General features: G+C 34.8%; 1 protein-coding gene across 1 annotated transcript in view; it reads right to left on the bottom strand.

Annotated features, from left to right (window-relative positions):
• FHL5 (four and a half LIM domains 5) overlaps positions 1-20,370 on the bottom strand; it is a 49,230-nt gene that overhangs the window by 5,772 nt on the left and 23,088 nt on the right. Inside the window, exons 2-5 of the mRNA XM_049771343.1 lie at positions 8,892-9,061; positions 7,877-8,051; positions 6,807-6,976; positions 520-706 (exon numbers count right to left, since the gene is read on the bottom strand). Of these exons, the coding sequence (XP_049627300.1) occupies positions 520-706; positions 6,807-6,976; positions 7,877-8,051; positions 8,892-9,050 (691 nt within the window). The 5' untranslated portion in view covers positions 9,051-9,061. The remainder of the gene's footprint in view (positions 1-519; positions 707-6,806; positions 6,977-7,876; positions 8,052-8,891; positions 9,062-20,370) is intronic.

Below are 20,370 nucleotides of genomic sequence, written 5' to 3'. Positions count from 1 at the left end.
ATCAGACCTGCCTTCTTCACGAAGGTCTTTTTAAACCTATTAGCTCATCCTGTTCACCTTCTCTGGGATATTAATTACTTAAATATAGTTCTAGTATATTTAGTATTAATTATCCTAGAAAAACATAGATAAACTTAATTCTTCTCTCTCTTTACACAGTACAGAAATAACAAATGGACATAAACAACAGATCCTGAGAACTGATTTATAGAACTACACTCGCTAAGGGTGATGGAAGATGGTGGTCAGACATAATGGAGGGAAACAGAATGATGGAGGATGTGGTGTTGGAACATAGTATATATGAAACCCTGTCACTAACAGTACTGTAAATCATAGCACCTTGACTTCAGGGTCTTTTTTAGTACTGGCATTTATGTAGACTATCCATGTATGTTTACCTCAGAAAAAAAACAAGAAGGCAAGATTATCCATATTTCTTAATTATATTGTATAACTAACTATAAAGCATTTACATAGTCTTTTATATGGTAAGAACTTTCTAACAGAATAACTCACCAGTAATAGGTTTGGTGCAGGCTGCACACTTTTTGGCATAAAGATAGTTGTAGCACTCGAGGCAGAATGGAAAATCATCTCTAGACATAAACTCTTCTTCACAGAGCTCCTTTCTACATCCACTGCACAAAAAACATTCCTTATGCCATGGCTGGCCTCGGAATGTTATTCCACCTGAAGTTATCACCTGTTAAAGTATCACAGAAAAGGTAATAATTGTGGAGGCTGAAACAACTCAGACCTTTTACTGGCACCTGGAAAATGGTATTATTCATCTATCACCTTATAGTTAGGTTGCTCTTTTCCTACCTTTTTTTTTTCTCAACTGAGGATGCAAAAGACTGTAGGAATTAAAAAGAACCGGTTACAAAGATCCAAGTCACCTTCTTCATAATGGAACATAAAAGCAGCAAAAATAAAATAGATTGAGGATTATGAAAAAGGTTTGTGAGTTCTTTTTTTCACTTTTCTCTAGCTTTTTTTGTGGGTCTCAAGACTTAAGGTTTAGAGAAAATATTTTTATTTTTTTAATTCTTATTTCCCCCTCCCCACTTCTAGCTTTTAAGAGTGGTGAAAATGTTTTTTTTTTTCAAGTTTTCTTCAGATTTAAGCAATCAGCAGTAGTTAACTGAGTGAAATTGAAAAGCTGGTATTTTCTAATAGTGACAAATATTGCTTAAGGAATTCCCCCCAGCCTGTGTACCAACACAGCATAGACTGTGTTTAAATTTTTTTAAAAGTTATAAAATTTGGCCTGGAGATATAGCACAGCAGTAGGGTGTTTGCCTTGCGAGTGGCCAACCAAGGACTTACGTTTGTTCAAATCCCAAAATCCCATATTGTCCCCCAAGCCTGAGTGATTTCTGAGTACAGAGTCAGGAGTAAACCCTGAGTGCTGCAGCTGCTAGGTGTGGCGCAAACTCCCCACCACCACCACCAAAAAAAATTATAAAATTCTTGACAAAATTATATACATATTTTAATCCTATAAGAAACATCTTAATGATTTGCAGATAAACTTCACTGGGCTAAGAACAATGGGCTGCATGCTTTGCATGCAGGAGGCATCAGGAATCCTACACACAGCTTATTGCCATGAGCATTGCCTGGAGCAAGTCCCCAAACAGTGGGAAGACACCCCAAGCATTAGAGCTAAGTGCGATTCAAAAAAGAAAAAAGAAAAAAAAAGAGGAAAAGAAATAACTTCATGAAGGTTACTGGATTAAAAATGTAGTTTTTTTTTTTATAAGGAAAGAATGTGCTATTCTAAATAAATAAATGAGAAACATAATGGTATATGTAAAGCAGCTCAAAACACCTGTCCACCAATGACTTTAAATGCTTTATAGCAGGCATAGTAGAGTTTAATGTTATTACTGACTGATTTATTTGGTTAAATGACTAGCACACACTGTTAAATTATTATTAAAGTTAACTACAACAAAAAAACATAGTCACAAAAAATAAACTTTGCTATATAACAAAGGTTGTCTAATAGGGAGAAGGAACTAGAGAATATTAAGAATAGTTTACTATTGATTATGTTTCTTTTGAAGACGGTAAGCTAAGATGAAGGCTAAAATTTATGCTTTGTTTTTGCCACTGATTGATCTGATGATGTAGAACAAGTTTCTACTCTGGCAAGGTACTGGTCCTTAGCACCTTTTTCATCTACAGAGAATAGCTGATGAATTGCAAAATATATTCTAATGTATCTGAACCCTGAAGTGTTTAACATCAATACACTTTTATACTTTACAGTTACTTGCTTTTTTAGGATAAGTTTTAGTTTCACCAAATAAAATCTAAGAAAAATTCTAAGGATCTGCTTGTCAAGTAGTTTTTAACCTTTGTTTTTCTTTTAGATTTGAAAAAAGAAAGTTCAAATTGGAACATCTTGATGAGAATTTTATGTTCAGTTTTCTTTAAAAGATTTGTGGTTTTAAAAAAAAAATCAAACATTTTAGTCTGACATTTTGTCATCTGTCTGTTGCCCAAAATAAACAAACATTTCATACAACTTTGGTGGTTTCAGATGTTTTCTAAATATAGAACAGGATCTTAAAACCAACCTGTGAGATGCCCGTGCTTTGGCCCTAGGCAGTATTCAATGCTGACTTTGTAGAGAAATTTCTCTTGGGAATGTTTGTATAATGAAAACAAACTTTATATTGTGTGTACAATAAATGATTTTAAGGTTATTCCCTTAAGTGTAATTAATATTTTACTCTAAATCTTTAAAAAATGAACAGAGATGGAGGGAGGGCAACATTGGTGGTGGGAATGCCCCTGATTCAATGTCATTATGTGCCTAAAATATTACTGTGAAAGATTTGTAATCCACTTTGGTCAAAATAAAAATTATTATAAAAAATTGTAAACCTCATATGGTCAATTTAGTTACCATTTTATATCCAACAACTGTTTCCAGAGGTATATTTTTGGCTGATTCTTTGAAAGTATTCAAGACTATATGTTATAGATCTAGCTACATTGTAATTTAATCAATGTTTTGGGAGAGCAATGGAAATTTCCATACTGAAGTAAGTAAACATGATTAGGGTAGCTCTCCAGCAATGAGTTCTGGGACCTAAGAAAGCAAGAGATGGGAGTTGAAGAAGTTACTCTGTCACTAGCTTTAAGGCTGCTAAGACCCACCTTTTAGACACAGGAACTAAGGCCTGACAAGACTTTTGGAGACAGAACAGACCGAGAACAGACCTGGAGTGGTAGCACAGTGGTAAGGCGTTTGCCTTACACGTGGTTGACCCAGGATGGATGCTGGTTCTATTCTGGGCATCCTATATGGTCCCCCTAGCCAGGAGTGATTTCTGAGCACAAAGCCAGGAGTAATCCCTGAGTGCCTCCGGGTGTGACCCAAACAAACAAACAAAACAAAAGAACAGACCCAGAGAAGGCTGGACAATAGCGCAGACAAGGCAGGCACCTTACCTCCAGCGCCACCGCCCGGCCCCGCTATGTATATATCTGAGCATTTATCTCCAGATGAAAGAATTAGTACAGGCAAATGTGGCCACTGTGGCCTTGATTAAATTTCCCTTTACCTGGAAAATTCAGCATCAAGAGAAACATAAAAATAACTTAGTAAAAAAGTGAAGTTAGGCATTTGAAATGATGACTTGTATCTGTCTTTAAGCAGTCTGCTCACTCAGATGAAAAGAACCCTTCATAGGAACACCTGGCAACTTGCTAATCTTTTAATTTATATTGGAATTGACACACAGGGTCTGGCCTGGGAGTATAAAACTTTGAGATATTAAAATTTTCCCTTTTGGTACCAGAGAAGCCTTTTATCAAACAGACTATCCTCTGTCTTTTAATTGGAGCTTATCTTTCAGAAGGTTTGTAACACACAGTAAAGGCCTGTGAATTGTCTGTTGTGAAGAAACTTGTAGATCAAATAGTATTTTGCTAACAAGAACTTACAATATTTTAACCTTGCACAAAGACAGATGTAAGAGATCTCTCACAAGTAAAAAAAAATCATGTTTAAAAACATCAATGTAGCATTCAATAAACAATAATTCATATTCACCCCCACAACTGAGTGTGACTCTGTCATTCATTGAATCCTGCACCCACTTTTCTAAGGGACCCTGATAATTCTCTGAAGTGTCCGAACCAAGAAGGCTGTCACACACGCTGAGAAACTCCAGCAGGAACAAAGGGCAATAAAGGAAAACTAAGAAGGCCATCAACAGCTCTCAACTCTTCCCCATTGTTAACCACCCTAGTAACTGACTCTTACCTAGATAGAAAGCCCTGGAGTTTGTGTGGGGGTGGTGATGGGAGGTGGAATATGAGAACATGGGCAGATTGAAATTCTATAAAAGCCACATGAACAAAGGGGTATGTACTGCACAAGCCCAAACACATGTGTTGCTCACCCATGCACATTGGTGATATATATATATATATATATAACACATGTTGCCTATATCTTCCCTCTTGAGATGTGTACTTACATATTTAACTCTGAAATTTCCCCTCCACTCTGAAGAAGCCTACTCTCTCCTTTTTCTCTCTCTTCTGTCTCTATTGCTCTCTCCCTTTCCTTAGAACTTTCAAAATAAAATCTATTTTTACTTTTTCTCTTTTCTGCTGTTCTCCTCCTGGAAATTCTTTTCTCCAAGGGAAAGGGAAAGATCTGAAAGGTTTGGGTAAGATCTAGGACTGACTTTCATTTCCAGCAAAGAGCAAGGTTTACAGAACACTCTTATTAGTCCTAGATCTCCCAAGCATTCTTAGTGTAGCAGAGGTGGATAGAGTGAATGGCAGATTTCTTTCTCTGCTGTATATCTCCTCTTCACTTCATGCAAGTCATCTAGGAACCTCCACTAGCATCATTATTTAACCTAAGATGCTTTGTGGCAATTACATTTTCCATGTTTCTTTTTTTGTTTGTTTTTGTTTTATGGGTCACATTCGGTGACGCTCAGGGGTTAATCCTGGCTATGCTCTCAGAAATCGCTTCTGGCTTGGGGGACCATATGAGACATCGGAGGATCTGATCACGGTCCATTCTAGGCGAGTGCAGGCAAGGCAGACACCTTACCACTTGCGCCACTGCTCCAGCCCCTACTTTTCATGTTTTCGTCAATTGTAATCTTTAGCCATCATCAGAGTATAACTAATTACAAATTAATTTGTATTATAAACATAGTAGAAAATTACTTGTGAATGTACATATGCTTGTATGTGCAATATAGAAAGTATTTGTTAAATTTTCTAATTCAATATATTATTCTAATTTTATTTTCTTATTTCATTTGAGGTTATTTTAACACAATTTATGATGTCTTATGGGTTAAGGACTTGTTCAAGAATATTAATCTATACTATGGGAGTTACATACAAATTTTATCATGATGAGCAATGAGTAACCGCTTTCCACATAAAATCTTAGAAGGTGAAAAGTATTTCAACAAAGTTTACTTTAAAAATGATTTTTTTCAGGGGCCGGGTAGGTGGCGCTGGAGGTAAGGTGTCTGCCTTGCAAGCGCTAGCCAAGGAAGGACCGCGGTTCGATCCCCCGGCGTCCCATATGGTCCCCCCCAAGCCAGGGGCGATTTCTGAGCACATAGCCAGGAGTAACCCCTGAGCATCAAACGGGTGTGGCCCAAAAACCAAAAAAAAAAAAAAAAAATGATTTTTTTCAGAGCTAGAGCAATAGTATAGCTAATAATGATACTTGCCTTGCTGGTTTCTGATCCATGTTAGATCTTCAGCATTCTATTTTGTCCCCCCCCCCCCCTTGTTTTCCCCAGATTGAATACTGAGTGTAGATCCAGGAAAAAGTGCTGAGCATCTCTAGGTGTGGCCCTAAAGTGGTATTTTCCTTTTGGGCCACACCTGGGTGTATTTAGGGTTTAACTTTGGCTTTGTGCTCAGGGTACCTACCACTGTTGACCATGTGCAAGTAATACACCTTAATCCCTATACTATCTCTCCAACTATGATAATATAAACTCTGAATGGACATCCAAAGCAAGAGTCCATATGCAATACTCGGGAACTTAAGTAAAGTCTTTTACACTCTGTCTGCTCAATTTCCCTTATGATCTAACAAAATCCCTAAGTAATTGTATCTGCTCTTGAAAATATAAAGATCTAACCAGAATACATTTGCATTACTGACATAATATGAAGAAGTTAACATTCTTTTAAAATTAGTGTTCTTGATTAGTCTGTAAGATAGATCCATTATTTCTATGAATCTAAATGCATCAAGGCCATTTTCAAAAAAATATTTTGTATTTAAAGAGAGATTTGTGTCCTTCCAAAGAATATGTGAGATCATGTGGAGCAGCAACAAATGGTACTAGAATATCAAATAATTTGATCCTCTGGAACAGTGGTCCTCAAACTCTGGCCTGCGGGCCACATATTGTATTTGTATCTGTTTTGTTTCTTTATTGCAAAATAAGATATATGCAGTGTGCATAAGAATTCGTTCATAAGTTTTGTTTTTACTATAGTCAGACCCTCCAATGGTCTGAGGGACAGTGAACTGGCCCCCTGTTTAAAAAGTTTGAGGACCCCTGCTCTGGAATATTAAATTCATGTTCAATGGAATGTTATAGATGCTTTTTAAAAGAAGTCATTTTCAGTGAGAGATAGTGCTTTTATATAGATTGAAATTTAAAAGTAATATAAAATATAATGAGAGATATGACATGATATTATCAACACATTCCAAATATATAGTACAGCTAAAAAACACTCATCTGGAAGGTTTCACAAATTTATCCACTTCAAGTAATTACCTTCTTACAGAAACTGCAGTAGTGAGCAAACTCCTTTTCAAAACATGGTACACAATAATTGCCAGTCTCCTTGGAAATCAAAGGTTTAGTTCCTATTGGTTGACGGCAATGCTCACACACAAAGCAGGTTTCATGCCAGTAGTTTCCCTTAAATTCCATTTTCCGTGAACCTATATTCCCAGAGTAAGAATCTATTAGTACAAATTAAACTTAACTTTATTTTCTTTCAATCAAAAACACATCAAAGTACTTACATATATTTATTTGTATATGTTACTTTAAAGTGCTAGAATAATTGTCAATATTAAAATCAGATTTTGTTAGTTTCTAAATCTGAATTGCAAAAATAAAAATAGCAAATAGAGTTTGATTTGAATTATGGTGAATCACTCATTAAAATGGATAATTTGCAAGTTATAATTTAGAGATATTAAACTACTGTAAGTGATGATTCTGAAAGGTTGACCTTGATTTAAATATAACTGGGCCAGATGAGCCATTACAGTGATATTAGTAATTTCTAGTATACCAACTCATAAGTAGTATCTCTCAGAAAGCCGTAAGTAGAAAATTTTTGTTTCTGTCCACAAGGATGTTGAAGAGAATCAAAACATAGAGAATTAATGTTTTGGAATTAATATTGGAATGGTTTTCATAATTCTGTCCTGTCTAATCTGAAAAAATATCAAATGGCCCTCAAATTAATTTGTGTCAAAGTATAAAATAATGGTTGGCCCCATTAATCACTGATTAACTTTGTTTTCTAAAGCCATTAATATCTCTATATGATCAACATATTATTGCTATATATTTTATTTGTATTTATGACTCAGATTCACATATTTCTACAAGTATGGTTTATAAAAATATTCAGCACACTGAAATTTACCCATTTAAGACAGAAGGGTAATGTTTTTATTTCTAAAGTACTCTATACAGGATTGAGATAATAAAAAAAGAAGTTTTCCTCAAAGCAGAATTTTGTTAGTTGTTGCATGCTTTCCCTGCTATAGCTTAAATTTGAATCATATCTGCTTTAGTTAGATACTGCAACTCCCTTATAATATTACCAGGCATGATGGTCTTCTTGCAATGGAAGCACTTGGAGGAGCACTCATTAGAATAACACTCTGAACACAGCAGGCGCTCATCCTTGGCAGCAAAAGGCTTTTCCACCAAAGAGTGATTGCACTTGGCACAATTGAAACAGCTTTCATGCCAGTGTCGGCCTTTGTAGCAAAGATCCTTTGAGACAATAAATAAAAGTTAATTAAATGTGTTTGCCACAAAATAGGCCATTTTAGAAAACACAACTGAACACTACTGAGACTTCAGTACCAGTAAGTTGTCTGGTAGCTAGAGGGAAAGATGTTATTAACACTATTACCCAAAAAAAAGAGGAGATTCTGTGGGATAGTTAAAAAATAGCACCTGGGGCTTTCTTGGTTGGTTACTAAAAGCAGAAGAAAAATAAATTACCTATCTCCTCTTTCTTCTCATTTTATTTTGCTTTTATAACTTACAAGAAAAGGTTTTCATGGACATTATTTTTAATTGTAGGCTGCAATATCATAATACAGTTAGAGGTTTAATTAAGCAAAAATTTTACATAATCTACCTAAAGACAAATAGACATACAGACACATGCATATACATGCACACACACTTGATAATGTGCACAGAGGAATAATCTGTATTTGAGAATTATGGAATGTAATTGGTTTAGCAGAAATAGGACTAATTTGAAGTTAGAAAACATTTCTGAATCATTACATCACTTATATAATTATATTATTGTTATTTCATAAAGAATGAACTAACTTCACATTTTGGGGCATACATGGTGGTATTCTTTTTTATTTAAATCTTTATTTAAGCACCCTGATTACAAGCATGTTTGTTTTAGTCCTAAACCCTTCACCAATGCAACATTTATCTAAACATAGTGCATAGTCTTTTTTTACTTTGAAAATTATTTTATTCAATAATAAAACCAGAGAGAATAATCTTTGTTAAAATGAACATTTCAAGCCATATAGCTGCTATTTCTAGGTAAGAATTTTGTGAATAGAGGTGCTAATTTACCTTGGAGTTTGGTTCAATTGACTCTCTGCACTCTTCACAGCAGTTACTAAAGATACGCTCAAAGCAGGAAACACAGTATGGATTGTTGTCCTTTAGTACATACTTCTTTCCAAGAAGAGACGCTGTGCAGTATTGACAATAAAATTGAGGGGTTGTCATTTTGTTTAATCCTATAAATAAGAAAGTTCATTATGTATATGATAATTTTGAAGTCAAAATATAAATCAAGACCTTCAAAGATTTTTTAAGCAAAAACCCCACCAATTCAGGAAAAGATCTTATTGATCTAGAAAAAGCTGCTTTCTCATCTTGGCAGTTTGTGTTTAAGTAACAACATACATCAGCAGTTAGATTGTGAAAAACCTTTTGTATTCAGCATCTGCTAATATGAACTTCAATGTTAATTTGATGTATGGCATTTCACCTCTATGATATAAATACAAAACTTTAATATAACTTTCACTACTATCATCACTTTATGATGAAGGCAGAAATAAATGTAGTCTTTTTAATTCTAATGGAAGCAGAAATTAATAACCAAATAAATATATTGCCATTTTAAGCCACATATTTCTCAACTTTCTAGGGAGTTTGGATACTGCACATTTGTTGTTCTTCTTGTATCTTCTTGTATCATATTTTCTTGCTTTGGGACATTTTTCTTATTTTATCCTCCACTCCTTTAACCTCCACTTCTGTGTTCTAGATTCCAAAATATCTAGTTTCAGCCTGACTATCCATTTCTCTGATGGGCCACTGAAGAGACCTATAATATGGTGGCCAAGTCAAAATCCTTTGAATGTAGCACTCAATTCAAATTATTGGTCCTTGTGACTATTGATGAGCAAATGCCCACATAGGGATGAATAAATAAAACTATATCAAGCAGTAGAAAACAGTTATAGGCTTCAGTTTGTGGCTAATCTTCCATTTATTAGAAATATTAATAACAGCAGCACTTTTAAGAATATAGACTAGGGCCCGGAGAGATACACAGCGGCGTTTGCCTTGCAAGCAGCCGATCCAGGACCAAAGGTGGATGGTTCAAATCCCGGTGTCCCATATGGTCCCCCGTGCCTGCCAGGAGCTATTTCTGAGCAGACAGCCAGGAGTAACCCCTGAGCACCGCCGGGTGTGACCCCCCCCCAAAAAAAAAAAACAAAAAAAAAGAATATAGACTAATACAAAATAAAAAGCCAATAATAGAATAAGAATTTTAACCATTTGATAGGTTTAAGAAGACCACTAAAGAAAAAAAGTGGATTTAAAAGATATTTATTTAGCATTGACTATGTTTATTGTTATTTCTGAAAGAAGTGCCTCTTGTTTTCTTGGAAAATGAGATTTGTAATTTCTGGATTTATTGGAATATGTCGACTTCTCTATATTTTCTAATTATCTACTTAAGAAATGTTAAAATTTTAGCAAAAAAATAGTTATTGTGATAGTCTGCTTCCTTTAATATTACTTTTAATGTTACTTTAATATCATTTTTACTATATTTAAATGTTGCTTTATACTTTTGACTTATTTTATTGATGAGGTTTTCTAACAGTGTCTTGCTAAATATATATTGCATAAACTCTGTATAGAGGAGTTTAGTTATATTGTACTTTACTAAAAAACAAATAAAAGCCCTAAGAGTTGAAACTAGTGTGTATTTTCCCAGGAAAAATAAAATAAAAAAAAACCTAAACAAGAAAGTTCCCAATGGACATTCCAAAATTATCTGCAAAGAACATCAAGTTCCCCATTTGATTATTTTCACAGAAATGTCTTTTCAGAGTGAGTACAAAAGCTACAGATGGTTTAAAACAGTAGGAAGATAGATCTTGTTCTTTGAATGGTATTAAAATTTAAGCTTTATTCACATTTAGAAGAATTATGTATTTGTCTCAACAGTGAACTGAGTTTTATGCATTTATTGCTATGACTAAATATAAAAATTCCATTTTTATTTTTAATATTTACTTTTAGAAGAATATAGTAGCAACATAAATGATAGTCTCTCATGATTTGAGAATTCCTAGCCTACTTTTATTTTGTGAGGTTTTTTAGTATAACATAAAATGTAGAAATAGCAAAAGGGATCACAAAATTGCTAATATTTCAAACCTTAGAGTACTTTTATTAAAACTATAATATCTATATTTATTTGTGGCTATATCAGATAACTAAACATATCAGTTGAATATCTAAATTAATAGTTGTTTTATGTACACATCTGATATCTATATATATGTCAATTAATATACTTATTTAAACAAAGTGGACTATACTTTAGTCATATAAATATTCTCTTTTGTGAGGCAGAGATGAAAATGCTCAGATGCTAACTAATTCAATTAGACGTTTTGTACTCAGAGATCATTCCTGATTGTGTTTGGGAGACCAGGAGGTTCTGGAGATCAAACTGGTGTCAGCCACAAACATGACAACTGCCTTAAGCCAAGTATTATTTCCCTGAACTTTTCTTCTTATTTTTAAAAAACAAAGTTACTATTTCAGCTATTTTTTTAAAAAAGAAGTAACATCATTAAATTGTGTATGTAGGGAAAATACAGTAATTTAATAAACCCATCTTATAATTTTTCATTTATAGAATTATTGAAAATATAATTTGACCTATAAAATATTTTTCAAACACATACTTAGTGATATTTGAACTCACTCTTCTTAATATGTCTAGATTCTCTCAAATATTTACTTTGTTAATAGTGACTATGATTTGAAATAAAGTAATAATAAAAACATTTACTAACCATATTTTTAAATGAGAAAAATAGGTTGAAAAATTCAATCCTCATTTTCATAGTCTATTATTCAAATATGTAAACATTAATGCAATCAAAGAGAGTAAAAAGTCTGAAAAGTCTTATGAACATATAAATGATGCATATTCCACTAAAATCAGAAAGAGTTCTTAGGCAACTAGTAGAAAAGAGAGTAAGAAACTGCAGGACAGGAAATTTTTTTCAAGTAACATGTTTAAATTAAACTGTTATGCTTACTATAAAGAAAGATGAGACTGATTTAAAAGTAAAAGGAAAGACATACGAAGAAGAGTACAATACTTACTAGAGTTTAGGAGAAGTCTTGAAAATCTTTTTGCCTGGGTACATTTGGGCTAAAAGATCATGAACTAGGGCCAGGCAATAGCACAGTGGTAGGTTATTTGCTTTGCACCTGGCCTACCCTGGACTGATCCTGGTTCAATCCACAGCATCTCATATGGTCCCCCAAGCCTTCCAAGAGTGATTTCTTAGCCCAGAGCCAGATGTAACCTCTAAATGCCCCCAAACAACCAACAACAGAAAAACAAGATCTTGAACTATATAGGCCTACTTCACAGATATTGTAGATTGGTTCTATATCGCTACATTAAAGTGAATATTACAACAAAATATTCACATTAAGTTTTGGTTTGTTAGTGCATGTGAATTCTATATTAAACTAACCTTAAGCCAACATAACATGCAGTAATGTTATGTTGAAATAATGTATATATCTGCCATTTATATTTTACTGAGGCCAGAGAAATGTTTTAGTGATAAAGTGCATGTCCTGCACTCTCAGCACCACCCATCATACAAATATAGAAATATTTTAATAGTTTTATAATATAATGGATTAAATATTAGATATAATGGCTTGGAAGTAAAGACCACGAAGTGCATATCTTAAAAGGAAAGGAAAGAAAACTATTGCTAAAAATGCTAACCATTATTTGAGCCTACATTTACAATGATTTTGTTAGTGGAAAGTTTTAATCCTATGTTAATGGTTGCTGATTCAAACTTTGCTGAAAATTAAGGTTACTTGGCAATTTGTTGAGATAAGACAACAATGAAAATTTCAACGTTGATAAATTCTTTTCATGAATGTTTTCTCTGTACCATGTAATTAATTAATAGTATTTTACACATAATTCAACTTCTTTTTGTTTCTGGACTGCATCTCTCATATTCAGGAATAACCCTTGCTTTTTACTAAAGGGTGGTGATTGTGGAACAATTTGCCCTGTTGGTAAATAAACCAGGGTAACCTGCATGCAAGAAAAAGGGTCTTGACCATTTTCTTAGTCCCCATCCAATCCACAGTAAACATTTTTTTAATTCTTGCCAATTCCCTCAAACTCTTTCACTACTTTATCAACTAAGTTTATGCAATTTTCTCAATCTTTGATTATCATTTTAATAATGTTTACTACATCTCTACCAGGTGTAGATGTCATCTTAAGAAATCGATTTTGTATCCTACTATCCCTTCACTCCCCAACCCCATTTCAATATCCCACCTTATTAACGTTTATTACCCTCAGTTCTTAAGCCATTAAGTATCAAGACAGACCTCCTGCCCAATAAGCCATCAACCAATTCCCAAGTGAAGGGACATCCACTCAGCCCCATATCTTGCCCCTCCAGCAAGAAACTACAACCAACACTCCTGTTGACTCATGCTCTGTGGACCTCCTTCTCACCACCTCCAAATGTGGATTGTTGCTTGATACCAGATTCAGCTCCAGAAGGACCCCAGTACAAGAACTCTACCCGAGTACTTTCTGCCACAAATCATTTCCCATACTAAACAAGACCAGGGGGTGTGATGAAAATGAGCCCTGGATTCCACCCCCCACAAGAATATTCCAAAAGACAATAGGAAAACTTCATTTCCTTTATCATTTAAGATCTATATAATACTACCTCTTAACCTGTTTATCTCCAAATGTAAGGTAGTCTCCTGCAACACTTTGTTCCCTTAATTACTTTTTTCACTCATTTTTATTTATTTTTTGGCCTTGATATATATGTGAATATATATATATATATGTATATATATGTCTTGTTGTTTTCTTCTCTTCCTTAACTTTACCTGTTTTGGTGTTTTGGTTCTGCTGGGTACAAAAACCTACAAGAAAAAGTCTTACCTGGGATTAAAGCTCAGGTCAAAACCAGGGCACAGAGATGATGGAACCCAACACTCTCACCCCCAAATGCACCAGCAATATAACATAGCACCATTTCCTTTTGCAAAGGCATATGAAAAAAGGGGAAGTTTTACATATAGAAACAACCTCTTATCTACTAGGGATAGAAACTCATACATTTTACAATACAGGGCACTCCCACCTTGAGCATATGTCATTTGGTCCCAACTTAGACTCCATGTGATTAGACAGCGATCATCCAAACCTGAAACCTAGAACTCAGAAATAGAATAGACAAAAGCCTTTGCAACAGCTCCAGCAACCAAACTCCCTCTGGGAAATCCTTAATACTGCTCTGACACCAACATGCACCAGTCTTGATATGACACCTAACAACAAGAAAATGACAACAACTTGGTCTAAGAGCAGGTTGTCTTACCTCACCACCTAAGGATAAGATGAAATCAGAAGACACATCATCCTTTGATCTGTGCAAGAGCCAAGATCATTAACTACAAAAGACTGTGACCACCATGACTGGGCAGAACATATCCTTGGACCAATAAAAAAGACCCTAGTCTAGGATTTAGCCTACGATATACAACAACCAAGATCTCTAATTCCAGAGATCTGACTGAGACAACTGCAACTGAGAAGAACGTCTGGAAATATAATAATAGATTCTATCCTAGGTTTTGTCCTCAGATTGGTGCAAAAACCAAGACCACCAACTGCAGAAGACGGGTTAAAAAAAACAGTGATGGAACAGAACTTCTAGAACCGTAAGGAAAAACTCCACCCCATGACCTGTGCAAATACCAAGATCGCTAGCCACAGAGGCCTGATTTTATCATCCACGACTGAGCGGAAAGTTTCCAGGCATCACAAAAGGACCTAGGGGAGAGTAAAAGAGCATGTAGGGAGCCTGTAATTATACCCATGACAGTATTCTTCAAGGGCAGAGAAACCTGTATCTCTTAGGCCAAGGGAATTCCCTTTCTAATCTCCCCAATTTTTACTGTGCCTATGCAAAAAAAAGTAGCACAAATTAATATTTTTTTGTAATTGTTGTTGCTGTTGGTTTTGTGTGTGTGTGTGTGTGTGTGTGTGTGTGCTTTGTTTTGTCTTTACTTCGGACGTGTGGTTATTATTTGATTTTGTCTTTATTGCTGTGGTGCTTTTGGGGTTTTGTTTGTTTTTGTTTGATTTTTTTTTGTATTGTTGTGTTTTCCTCCCTTTTTCCTTTTCTTTTCTTAAACTGATATTTATAGCCCCTAGAAGGTCTCCTCTCATCTTTTGCTTGTTTGATTACCCCCCTTTTCTTTTCTTTTTTTCTTTCCTTTAAACAGAACCACATAACTTGAGCCATCTTGTTCTGCCTCACAAATTGAAGAGAAAGGAAATAATGCAGGGCACCAAGACCAAACAGTCATATGAACATTGAGTAGAAATAAAAAATGATCAGACTAAAACACCAAATCCAAAGACAACTACAACAGAATTGATATTCTATCTACAACAAGCTAGACACAGAAGAGACCACTTATACTGACAGCCGGGGGGGGGGGGGAGGGCAAAGGAGTGGGATATAGGGTGCATGCTGGGAACAGGGGAGGAGGAAAGACAACATTGGTGGTGGGAATGCCCCTGATTCAATGTTACTATGTACCTAAAATATTACTGTGAAAGAATTGTAATTCACTTTGGTCAAAATAAAAATTAGCGAAAGAAAGGAAGGAAGGAAGGAAGGAAGGAAGGAAGGAAGGAAGGAAGGAAGGAAGGAAGGAATGAAGGAAGGAAGGAAGGAATGAAGGAAGGAAGGAAGGAAGGAAGGAAAAGAAAGAAAGAAAGAAAGAAAGAAAAAGAAAGAAAGAAAGAAAGAAAAAGAAAGAAAGAAAGAAAGAATAAGAAAGAAAGAAAGAAAGAAAGAAAGAAAGAAGGAAGGAAGGAAAGAAAGAAGAAAGGAAGGAAGGAAGAAGGAGAGAAAGAAAGGAGAGAGAGAAAGAAGAAGAAAGAAAAAAGAAGAAGAAAAGAAAGAAAGAAAGAAAGAAAGAAAGAAAGAAAGAAAGAAAGAAAGAAAGAGAAAGAAAGAAAGGGGGGAGGGAGGGAGGGAGGAGGGAGGGAGGGAGGGAGAGAGAGGGAGAGAGGAGAGAGAGAGAGAGAGAGAAAGAGAGAGAGAAAGAAAGAAAGAAAGAAGAAAGAAAGAAAGAAAGAAAGAAAGAAAGAAAGAAAGAAAGAAAGAAAGAAAGAAAGAAAGAAAGAAGAAAGAAAGAAAGAAAGAAAGAAGAAAGAAAGAAAAAAGAAAGAAAGAAAGAAAGAAAGAAAAAAGAAAGAAGAAGAAAGAAAGAAAGAAGAAAGAAAGAAAACAAAAAGAGAAAAAATATCGATTTCTTGGGGAGGAGCAGTTGTGCAAGCGATAAGTCATCTGCCTTGTGTGTGCTAGCCTAGGACAGAACATGCACAGTTTGATCCCTGGCATCCCATATGGTCCCCCAAGCCAGGAGCGATTTCTGAGCACATAGCCAGGAGTAAACACAGAATGTCACTGGGTGTAGCTTAAAAACAAACCAAAAAAAATCAATTTCTTTGTTTACATGTAAAAACAGTTAATTTATTAAATTTTACCATAAAATTACAAATTATCCTTATAATCTTTATGATCAGTTTTCATATCTTGTTCTAGTTCTTTTTTTTTTTTTACTATAGCTGTACTTCTTTGTTCTGTCATACATAGGTTTTGAATAAGCTTTTTCTGAACCCCTGTTAATGTTAATATTTTCGCATATTTGCATGAATTTTGATTGTTCTAAATGACATCTAGAATTGTGATTCTTTTTAGGAGAATTTTAATCATCAGAGGAATAGCTACTTTTATGAAATATATTTTCTAAATTGGGCAGCCTACCTGGTGAATAGCTCCTGGCACAGTAGTTGAAGAATAGTTCTTGTGTTAGACATGGAAACACCTATACATCTATATATCTGAGATGTCCTATACATCTCAGAGTTCTTAGGTACTCAGGCGCATGCACAAGATGCATTATTTTTTTTAAAAAAATCATATTTTTCTATGTAGTAGTTCTCATCAATAGGTTTCTTACCATTTGTGACTTCACTGGCATAAAATGTCCTATTTATATCAAAACTCCTCTTTTATATTCACAACTTAATTATTATATAACATAATAATATAGTTTGCAAATGATTTTTGTAAGAAGATAAAGTATATTTCTATGTAATAATTTGAAATAAGAAACATTCAGTATTCTGGAGCCAAACATTTGTAATCACAGCCATGAGAAATACTTGTCTAAACTAACAGTTTTGTGTACTTGTCATATAAGAAATCAAATGCTCAAATCTCTCATCTTGACTTATTTTTGAACATGTTATTAAACTTGTAAAGGGAAACATAGGTGTAATGTACTGGATATTAGTTTTAATAATTCTTTTTTTGTGTGTGTGGTTTTTGGGTCACACCCGGCAATGCTCAGGGTTTTTTCCTGGCTCCGCGCTCAGAAATTGCTCCTGGCAGGCACGGGGGACCATATGGGATGCCGGGATTCGAACCGATGACCTCCTGCATGAAAAGCAAACACCTTACCTCCATGCTATCTCTCCACCCCAGTTTTAATAATTTTTGAGATTTGAGACCAAAGGCAAAAATAAGCAAGTGGGATGAAATTAAACTTATTAAAAGCCCATAAAAATAAAAAGATAGAGGGGTGGAGAGATAGCATGGAGGTAGGGCCTTTGCCTTGCATGCAGAAGAATGGTGGTTCGAGTTCTGGCATCCCATATGGTTCCCTGAACCTGCCAGGAGCGATTTCTGAGGTTGGAGCCAGAAGTAACCCCTGAGCACTGCCGGGTGTGACCCCCCAAACAAACAAAATAATAATAATAATAATAATAATAATAATAATAATAAAAAAATAACTAAATACATAAATAAAAAGATAGATCATAAAATTAAGAAAAGGTATAAACTTATCTTTAGAGTTAATATCAAAGCTATAAGATTATTCAACTTAAGAGCAAAATATCAAGCCAAACTAAACCTAATATCAATTATTGTGATTGAAGAAATGGGCAATCTATATAAGTAGATTCCCACACTTCCAAAAGTAAAAAAAAAAGACACAGAGAAAGACAAATATGCATGGGAAGATGCTCAGCATCAAAAATAAGGCTATTTATTTTTTTTGATAATATCTTTATTTAAACACATTGATTACAAATATGATTGTAGTTGGGTTTCAGTAATAAAAAGAACACCCCCCTCACCAGTGCAACTTTCCCATTACTAATGACCCTATCTGCTCTCTCCCTCTCCCACCCCCAACCTGTATTCAAGAGAGGTTTTCTACATCCCTCACTCAATGACATTGTTAAAATAGTTCTCAGCTTAGTTATTTCTCTAACTGCACTCACAACTCTTTGTGGTGAGGTTCATATCTTGAGCCAGTCCTTAGGCCCTAATCTCTGAAAATTATTTCAATGTCTTATACCACCAACTACAGAAGACTGCTTAAAACAACAATGATGGAACAGAACTTCTAAAACTATAGAGAAAGACTCCATTGTAGGCTCCATCCTATGACCTGTGCAAATACCCAGATCTCTAGCGACAATGGCCTAATTTTATCATCCACTACTGAGTGGAAAGTTTCCAGACACCACAAAAAGACCTGGAGGAGAGTAAAAGAGCATGTATGGAGCCTGTAGTTATTCCATGACATAATGCTTCAAGGGGAGAGACCCTGAATGTCTTAGGCCAAGAGAATTCCCTTTCTAATCTCCCCAATATTTACTGTGCCTATGCAAAAAAAAAAAGCACAATTTATTTTTAGTTTTGTTTTTATTTCATGATCATGGTTGTTGTTTGGTTGTTGTCTTTTATTGCTGTGGTGATTTTTGTTAGTTTTTGTTGTTGTTTGACTTTTTGTTTTTGTTTTCTTCAGTTTTTTTTGTATTTTGTTATGTTTTGCTTCCTTTCTCTCTCTTCTCTTAAATTAATATTTATAACCTCTAGATGGATTCCTCCCAGTTGTTAGTTTGTTTGATTTTTGCCCCCCATTTTTTCTTTTTTCTCCTTCAAACAGAACCACATAACTTGAATCATCTTGTTCTGCCTCATAAATTGAGGGGGAAATAATGGATGGTACCAAGACCAAACAGAGTAGAAATAAAAAAAAATGATCAGACTTAAACACCAAATCCAAAGCCAGCGACAACAGAATCTATACACAATCTACAAGCTAGACACAGAGGAGACCATTTATTCGAGCTGCTAGGTGGGGGGGGGGGTCACACCAAGAGTATATTGGATGCATGCTGGGAACAGGAATGGAGGGAGGACAACACTGTTCGTGCGAATGCCCCTGATTCAATGTCACTATGTACCTGAAATATTACTGTGAAAGATTTGTAATCCACTTTGGTCAAATAAAAAATATTAAAAAAAAAACAGAGATGAGTGAGACTATTCCATGTCTATCTCTCTCCCTCTGACTTATTTCATTCAGCATACTAGTTCCATGTACATCATGTATAGGAAAATTTCATGACTTCATATCTTCTGACAGTTGCATAATATTCCATTGTGTATATGTACCACAGTTTAAGAAGGCTATTTAAAGTCAAATCCATAGTGGGATTTATTTCTAATCTTCACATTTGTTTGAATTACTATAATTAAAAATTGTAGGAAATAGGCACTGTGTGCCCTGGGACCATAAACATGGTCCCCTTGCCTGTATCTTCCCTCTTGATATATGGACTTTTCTACTTTCATGCTGGATTATGAACTGGTCTCTCTCCCTCTTTGGAAGTCCAGGCTCTCTTGAGAGCATTACTCTCTCCCTCTCTTATCTTATTTCTCTCTTCCCTCAGCACCTTTGAATAAAGCTTGTTTTTACTTCAAAAAAAAAAAAAGTATGTAATATGTGTTGGTAAGTCTCTGATAAAAAGGGTTTTGGTATTATGATGAGGAAGTAAATTGATTAACACCATGAATAATAGTATGTAGGTTTTACAAAATAATTGCAAATAAATTTCTTGTTTGATTCAGCAATTCTATAACTGTCTTTATGTGAGAAAAAGAGAAGACTATGCTGCTTTTAGCAACAGTACTTTAATTAGAGATGATATTGTATAATTTATGTCAATCAATAGATGAGTGAATAAATGAAATATGAGATAAACAGTGGACTATTACTCATTTATAAAAAATAATGAAATACTGCTGCTTATATTAGCATGGCCTTTAAAGGCACTGTGTTAATTAAATGAGTTAAATAAAAAATGACAAGGGGCCTGAGCAAAATAGCACAGCAGTAGGGTGCTTGCCTTGCATGTGGCTGATCCAGGACTGACCTTGGTTTGATACTTGATTTCCATATGGTCCCCCCCCACCCCACCCCCCGCCTAGGTAGGAGCGATTATTTCTGAGAGCATAGCTAGGAGTAAAACAAACAAACAAACAAACAAACCTGAGCATCACAGGATGTAGTCCAAAAAGCAAAAAAAAAAAAAAAAAAAAAAAAAAAAAAG

The sequence above is a fragment of the Suncus etruscus genome, chromosome 4 (genome assembly GCF_024139225.1).
Source record: "Suncus etruscus isolate mSunEtr1 chromosome 4, mSunEtr1.pri.cur, whole genome shotgun sequence".
In the NCBI taxonomy this organism is placed as follows: Eukaryota; Metazoa; Chordata; class Mammalia; order Eulipotyphla; family Soricidae; genus Suncus; species Suncus etruscus.
This window is presented reverse-complemented; position numbering and strand designations above follow the sequence as displayed.